Genomic DNA, 8,473 nt, shown 5'->3' on the forward strand with positions numbered 1-8,473 from the left:
GACATAGCAGATTAAGGGGGTTTGGAGAAAGAAACAATGCTGTGCAATAAATAACTCTCAGCATAGTTTTTAAAATTTGCATGGTGTAGGGGGAGTGTGTCCTCCTTATTTGTTCGAAAGCAATTATATTCAAAGCCTCACTATGTTACAAGTTTGCTAGTGATAACACGATGATCAAAAGACAGGGGACTGAGAGTTTTACATCTGGATAATACCTGATGGAGAACTGTATTTAGTCATACAAGCAACATTGTTGCTCATAAGATGTATCAGTAACTTTGTTTTCAACAGTATGCTATCTTTCATTCGTCTCATATATGAAAAAAATCTATTTAAATACCAATTGAAAAGATTATCTCACATTTGGGTTTTATCCAACCACCTGAAATTTAGCACATACAGACAGGAGAGGCAAAATCTATTTTAGCTAGTGCATGCCATGTATCATGTTGAGCTATTCAGATACCTTATCACTGAAAAGTTTCATTTTTACATGTACAACGTAATTTAAGCATGAACAGCAGCACCCAGAACAGATATGTAAAGTTTCCCAATACTAATCTATGTTAACACAGAGCTATTACTGACTGAACAGGCGTTAAGCACAATGTTAAAAGCAGTTTACTGATTTTACTCATTAAATGGCAAATCATCCTTTTACCAAATCAAGAAGTTACATACAGCTTTGTAATATTTAGAGAGTATCAGACAACCACAATCTCCAGGAAAACTATCCAGTATTTCTTCCAAACATACTATTCATGACTCTTGCAAAGCGTTTTAAATGTTCTTAAGCAACTTTCACAGTATACATCCCTCCATATTCCTGTGCAATAACTTCCTCATTTGTTCAAGTCACACAGTTTAAGAAACCCTAGTGACTGGATCACTTGCCTGAGAACATAAGTCATAATATGACAGCAGAATGGAAATTTCCTCTCTTGACTTCAAGTTGCAAAGTAGGAGGACCTTATTACCAAGTGAATGAAAAAACCCACATTACAACCAAGGCCCCCATCTGACATACGAGCGGCCTTGGTGACACAAAATACACATGTCCTCTAATCATCGTCTCTAGTTTGTATTTGTCCCCAAATTGCCATATTCAGTGCACTGTAGCCAACAGTAGAACACCCACTAATTCTGGTCTGGATTATGTTTCAAACGTCACAGTTCTAAAAGCAGTTTTCTGTAACTCACCCAAGATGCATGTGTTCAACCTCAGAGAACCACACAAGATAAAAGCAATAGGGGGAAGAGAGAGGAGACTTACAACCTAGTGGCAATCTGGATACAAATTGTAAGAACGGCTATAGCAAACGTGACTGGAGGTTTCAAAGTATTGAGTGCTTGGGGGGAGGGGGCTGTAGAGGTACTTGAGGAATAATAAGGAGAAACATCCTTCCCGGACCACCAGGCAGTTACTACATGGTGGATGAAGCTACATCCTGACAGAAAGAGAGGCAGAAATGAAAACGAAGTCTGCTTTTAAAGCTTCTGCCTCCCTCCGAGCAGCCTGCCAACAAGAAAGGCACTTCGCTGTCAGCCGACAGCAACAGGGCGAGCAAAAAAAGAGCAGCAGCAGCCCCGAGGCGAAGACGACCCGGGAGGAGATGGGGAGGGAGGAAAGATCTTTCTGTCTCTCTGTCTCTCATTGCTCCCCTCGCAGGGGGACTCCCCAGCGGGACCCTGCCCCATCCAACACTGACGCGGCCGCCGCGAGGAGGAGGAGCCTGCGGGTGGCTCTAGGGGGTCCCTCGCCAACCCTGACGAGCAGGAGGAGGAGGAAACTGGGAGGCGAGTCAGACGGGGACACGCGTCAAGAAAGCAGACCCCCCCCCCATACACACACCCCTCCCCACGACAGGCTTCCCCATTTACTCAACGGCGCTCCGCGCACGCAGAAAGCGAGATAGTGGAGGGCAGCCGAGGAGCCCTCTCCGGCGGCTCCCTCCCTCTCTCCCTCCCTCGGTCTCCTCTCCTCCCGCCTCCTACTGTCATCGCCGCTCTATTTTTAGCCGCGAACGCGCCGCGCCTCAGAGCGCTCCTGGCCCCGCCAGCAGCCTCGTGGCCCCGGGGCCGTGAGGGGGACCCCGCTCAGGCCGAGCCGGGCCGGCCGCCTCCCGCCCCGTCCTCCTTCCGCCGCCTTACCCCAGCTCTTGGCCGTGCGCCCCAGGAACTCGCCGCTGTTGGGGTTGTAGATGAACCGCCGCCACTCGGCCATGGAGTCGCGGAAAGGCTTCTTCTCCTCCTTGGCCATGGCTGGATGGCTGGCTGGTTGGCTGGCGGAGGGAGGGAGGCGGAGCGCGGAGAAGAGGGGCTGCGGATTCCCGGGCGGGGGGCTCTCCGGCCGAAACAGCGGCGGCTCCTCAGAACCGCTAAGTAACTGTCCCTCAGGCGCCCGGCGGGAGAGAGAGGCGAGCGAAGGGGCAGGGCCAGTCACACGGCCTCGGCGCCTCTCTCGCGCACCGCCTCCTCCACCCCGCCGGCCTACGTCAGCGCCCACCGTAGCCAATGGGGCGCCGGCGGCCACCGCTGCCACCTGTCGGAGGGCCGCGGGAAGGCGAGGCGAGACTGGTGGCTTCAAAGCGCGCCCTGTTCTCACGGCCGCCGGTAGTCCGCGTCTCCTCAGGGAAGCCGTCGGAGAACCCGCCGCCCTCCTCCCATCCGCTCTTCCAATCGGGACTCGCCCAAGGCAGGGCTGTCTCGCTTTAAAGGGGGTGGGGTGGCGGCTCTTGGTCCCTGGCTACCGTTTGGGTCAGGAGGAGGGTAGAGGCGGGAGAGGACACGCTTTCTTTCAGGTTCATCATTTGCGGGACGGTTTTGTTTTTACCATGTAAGGCATGAAATGTTAGAATGGTTTTGCTGGGGTGAGGGGGGGGGGCTGTGGGGCTGCAGTTAGGAATCTACAAATTCGCCGGGGTTGCCAAATTTCAGAACGTTCTGCCATGCCACAGCTTGAATAAAATTGTGTAAAAGGAACCCACAGATTTGTCCTGCAGTCATTTCGTACACAGGCTATATGTTTCTGCAAGTTCGAATTGTGCATTGATAGAGATCTCGACTTTTTGTTTGTTTGGTTGGTTTGTACCTTAAATAAAACGCTCCTGAGGGGGGGGGGGAATGCCTGTGGCATAGATATTCAGCAGCAGAATCTCTTCCTCATATGGAGATGTGGAATTATCCAGCCTGTTGAGCTGGAGTCTGACTCCCTCTGCCAAACACACACAGACACATTTGGTGGTCACTTGTGTTCCACGTGCCAGAATGAAAAAGAGGGATTGGGGTCCACAGAGATCCAAGGAAACAGGCATTCCCCTTTCCCACCAATTAAGTCACAAAACCTAGAAGTTAAAGGAAGCTAATTCCTCCCACAGAGCCTTCCTGAGGAGGTCCATCTCTGTCTTTGTAGATGTAATAGAAATTGAGCATTAATGGGTTTCAGTAAGACCCATGTTTATCACAAAGTGTTTGTAAAATAAATATATTGCTTGAAAATATATACTTGAATCCATCCCATGAAAGTTTGCTAAAGGAGCACAAACAAAATGGCAGTTTAAAAAGGAGCAAAAGTAAAATTTTATCTATGCTATGTGGGACAGAACTGCATGGCTCTATCCTTCTCCATCCACTCGCACACCTGACTCAAGTCAAGCTTATTAAATTAAACTGCCAGCCTGTGAACCACCTTGAGCACAAAAAAAACCAAACCGATGACATCTCCCCAGTCTACGTTTTCATATACCATGAAGATTGTTAACAATGGTCCTACACTAGCGCATCATAAGGATAAAGGGGCACCAGGCATGGGAGCTGCACAACATTGCCAGAGACTTCGTGCAACACCAGTAAGTCACTAGGAGTTACAGTTTTACATTGGTGAGAAACAGATTCCACTTGAACGTAGATTCTTTGGGCTGAGGCACTGAATGAAAAGATTGGGCCTGAAGGCCAAGAATAGAACTGATGGCAGTAATTAAAAATTCCAGTCTCCAAACTGGAATGCAAGTTGTGGTAACTACTCACTCAGGGATTGCCTAGAGATCTCTGAATGAGATAAACTGGCATCAGAATACCTAGATGTTATCTGTCACGGAAATAATGCTTTCATGGAGGGGGGGGGGTGAAGGATCTACAGCAGAGAACTCTCAGCATCACCATGAACCATTTCCAGGTTTCCCTAAGGGAGATCATGGCAGTTGAACAAAAGTAGTTTATGCTGGTGGTGTAGATGTGCAGTTAGGATCCAACAGTTCAGAACTGGTTGGCTACATGCACTGTGGAAATGTTAAGCAAGTGATCCCATGAGGGTGCAACGCATTTTCAGACAGGCTACAGACAATACTATGATCATATGCAAGATGCTTGAAATTGTGTTCGTGTGGCAACAGGTGTGCTGTTCTTTGTGTGTATTAACTTGTTAAATGTGTTGGCCACAAGGCATTAGTGGAGTGATGGTGTGTTGAGCTGTTTTATGTGTATCAACTTGCCATGAGCAATACATTAGCCTCGCAGGGCATCACTAGCAACAGTGTGGAGAAAATAACACAGTGATAGAACACCTACATGGCAAACTGACATATGCAAAGGAGCTTGCCTAACATAGCAGCCACCACTGGAAGACAAATGCAGCTTTCTGTGTGAGGGATGGGCAGTGCAATCCTGAGACCTGCTGTGCAGCCAGCACCCATACAGCAGGCAAGGCTCAGATGATAACCAAGAAGGATCGCTGAGGGCTAGAATAAACACGTGCCCTGTCCTCCCTGATGGGTCATGACTAGCCTGAAAGGGAAACAGACACACATGTAGTGAGGGGCTGGATCTTGCACAGGGAAGTTGTCCATGGCTGGGGACAACGACAGCAGCTCTGTCATCACAGGTGCTGCTGGCAACCAGACGAGGGATGTCCCTCCAGCAGGAAAATACTCCTTGTCCACATCTGGCTGTTCTGCTCCCATGGCTGCTTGGAGTTCTGATCTTGGGAGGGAGACAGTCATGGGATTGCTTGCCTGCCATCACAGGGGAGTTACGAAAGCAAGCACCCAGTCACCGTGGCCCACAACCGCTCTCCTCTGCCCAAGGGTGGTGCCCAGCCGAGGAAATCTGAGCAGAACTCCGACATGGGCTGCTGGAACCCCCCCCCAAAAAAACAGCTGTGTCAAGCATGGCTCCCTGGACAACTGCCCCTGTGGCAGGCATGGGCCGTGCTGGCTCACAGGCAGAGGCCACGCTCCCCCAATGAGCCTCAACAGCAGAGGTCAGTGTTTGGGGGGCATGGGTGAGGGGAGAAGGGAGGCTAGTGTGAATGAGTGAACCACGGCAGCCACCTCCCCAGCTCCGTCTTACCTTGCCCCTCTCTGAGCCAGGACAGAGGAGACAGGTAGCCTGCAAGGGAACTCAGGTGGTAGCTGTTACTCAGACATTCTGGATGTGGCTCTCCTCCCACATGTCAGTGTGAGGCATGCCCTGGATTTCAAACCGTTGCCCCTGTGCACTCTTGCCCCACCACTGTGAGCACACTCTCTCACCTCATGCTCTAAATTCCCATGGCAAGGGGCTCTCAGGCAGAGCCTCCAGCTGCCTCCTTGCTTACCTGAGGTCATGATGAGTGCCCTTGCTGGGTGTTATGCAGAGTGCCCAGCGAGCTGATTGGGCATGGGGAAGGGGGCTTGGTCACTGCAGGGGTGCAAGTGAATTGGTTCTCATGGTTGTTGGCATCCTATGCTCCACCAGGACATTTGGGTGGGGCCAAGCATGGGGGGGGTGTCTGATTGACTTTTTCAGTACAATGGGCGCCTATGGGCTACATGTTTTTCATGGTGTAACTTTCCTCCACTGCTGGGGGCATTCTTGTGCCTGAAATGGCTTTGGGAGCCAACTAAGTCACACCTCCCACCCCTTCATCTTGCCTATGCCCCAGTTACGCCCCAGTTACGCCCATGCCCAGCTGCCAAGTCTGGGCACTGGCAGAGGACCTGGGCAGAGGATTATGCTGGCTTATGTCCAAGATACGCCGGCATAACTCCTAGTCAGCTCCCAACCCCGAGATTGTTCTGTCAGAAAGGCCTATGTGAGAAAGTTTGCGTATGAAATAAATAGATCAAGAAAGAGAACTACAGCAATTGAACATGGTAGCATAGCAACAATAAAAAAAGTTAAATTTGTTTGACTGACAGTAAAAAATGCAGAGCAGGAACTGAAATCCTTCTGAGAAAGAAGAGCTTTGTTTATAGTTTTGTAGAGGACAGAAGGGGCATTATTAGACTAGAGTACCTGAAGATGTTTACTTGAATCTATATTTATGTTCCTAAATAACCTGGATGCTGAAATTACAAGAGTGAGATGTTCTAACTACTACTACTGTGCTGTATTTGAAACTCATAAGATATTAACAAGTTGGTTGTTCTGTTTCTTTATTCCATAATCATATATCTTTTTGGTTCATCTGCAGAATTTCAAAGGCACTTAAATGATCTCATACAAGAACTTGGCCTTCAGTCTAAGGAGAAAGGCAAGACAGGGAAGTAATTTTTATTTACCCTTGTAGCTGAGGGAAAAACAGAAGGTAAAAGATAATCAAATCCTCGATAGCATTTTCTCTTTGCTCTAATGTAAAAAACAAAACAAAACTCTAAAGGAATAATGTTATTAAACAATTATTATTGTTAAATCTGCTGATGAGATTTCTTTGCATTTTACTATAGTTAAGAAAATTAACATGTCCCTGGGTAAACTGATCTACCAGTCCAGTCAATCAGCAGCCCCAAGCCTTCCCTGTGTTCCATAGGAGGACATGAACTGCCAGGGGTTAAAGCATGAGTTAAAAATAGGAGAGCTCTACCTCCTACTTCTCATGGCGAGTGGTTCTTCCTGCAAAGCCCCTTTCCTCTTTGCTGAAAAAGGGCAGTGTTTTCACAAGTGACACCAAAGCACCTTTTGTTCTGGAAGGCATAGTTGATGAATGTTGCAATTGCAGAGCAGAAAACAGAACAAAGCTGATTTTAAATCCTATGTCCCTTTTAGCCATTGCAAGTTTATATTTGCATTTCTCAAGCAAGGAGTGCAAGAACTGATATGAGTTCTGCAGAATGCCATAAAAACATCTCTCCTGATTCAGCGATATCAATCGTACACCACCAGGTTCTTTCTGGAGATTTTCAGCCCCCTGATCAGCTTTCTTGCTCCTTCTATTTTCTCTCTCATGCTCTCTAAATGCGCACACCAGGCAAAGCATGGAGCCAAGCACTAATTAGAGGCTCAGCAAGATGCAGGTGTTGCAGCAGGAATTTGTTCTCAGATTCCAGACACTTCTTAAATATTGAACAAATAAGCCAGAGATTAAACAATGATGAGAAAACTGTTGAAAGACTGCAGCTGAATTTTTTAAACTGGAACAGCATAAGAAATACCTGAGGAGGAGAAATGTCAAACATATTGCAGACTAGAAGTTGTAAATCCATTGCCACAGACCCTTCCTGATTGTTGGAGTACTTCTGACTGCCACCATTCTTAGCACCTTTTGGACCTACATGTTACAAAATCCCTACATAATAAAAGCATGCAACAACTTATATGTAGATTGTCATGTATGAAAGCATACCCATGCTTTTTGCTGTGACTATACACAGTGAAATGTGCACATGTGCAGAGGCAGTCTGCATATATGGTCATATGGAAGTATTTTCCATTTAGTCATTTCATAACACAGAAAAGGGTCCTCATATCTGAGATTTTATAGCTTTCATTTTGACAAAATGAACTGTGAAAACCACTTTCTGTTGCCCTGTAAGAAATAATAATAAAAAAGGAAAGAGACACAAGCTTCTGTAAGCGATTCAAAACAATAAGACTTCCTGCAATAAAGCAAGGCTGAAAATGCCTGTGTCACTGTGCAAGTAAAGCAACTGCAAAAGTCTGGCTGGCTGCCATGGAATCAGATGAGTAGCACACAGTAAAATGGGATCATTGTATAAATTCCCATAAATACTCCCTACGCACAGAGCCAGCAGGACAATGGTGAGATAGCCAAGTCGCTAAGGGGAAAGTTTGGCTCAAAATCCCAACAGAACGGGGCAGGCTGGCAGTTAGCCTTGGTTGTTGTTGTTCTTTTTTACGTTTCCCATCTTTTTTTGTTGTTCTAGAATGTTCCAGTGCCCTCAACACAAGGCACCCCGCTCCCAGAGCAGTTGCACAGACAAATGATTCTGTAAATTAAAATTGCTGTGTAAGTAATAAACAGGAGGAAATAGTTACATTAATAAAACAGTGCCCACAGATCATTTGGCTGATTTGAACATGACTAGTAATTGAGTCACCATGTTTAAGTCAACATATTTAAGTGTGAATTTATAAGATTTCCACAGAAGTTGGTTTAAAACATATGGCATACAAGTTTAGTTTCTCCACCATCCTACTTCGCAGTGCTTTGTTTTTCTACCATGGTCTAGTGACACTCGAAATAAATAATGTAACA

At 47.1% G+C, this 8,473-nt stretch overlaps 1 protein-coding gene across 1 annotated transcript in view; it reads right to left on the reverse strand.

Annotated features, from left to right (window-relative positions):
- Positions 1-2,456, reverse strand: part of ATP1B3 (ATPase Na+/K+ transporting subunit beta 3) — a 46,772-nt gene extending 44,316 nt beyond the window's left edge. The window contains exon 1 of the mRNA XM_054983700.1: positions 2,152-2,456. Within this exon, the coding sequence (XP_054839675.1) occupies positions 2,152-2,260 (109 nt within the window). The 5' untranslated portion in view covers positions 2,261-2,456. The remainder of the gene's footprint in view (positions 1-2,151) is intronic.
- Positions 2,457-8,473: the final 6,017 nt, after the last annotated feature.

The sequence above is a fragment of the Eublepharis macularius genome, chromosome 6, assembly GCF_028583425.1.
Source record: "Eublepharis macularius isolate TG4126 chromosome 6, MPM_Emac_v1.0, whole genome shotgun sequence".
Lineage (NCBI taxonomy): Eukaryota > Metazoa > Chordata > Lepidosauria > Squamata > Eublepharidae > Eublepharis > Eublepharis macularius.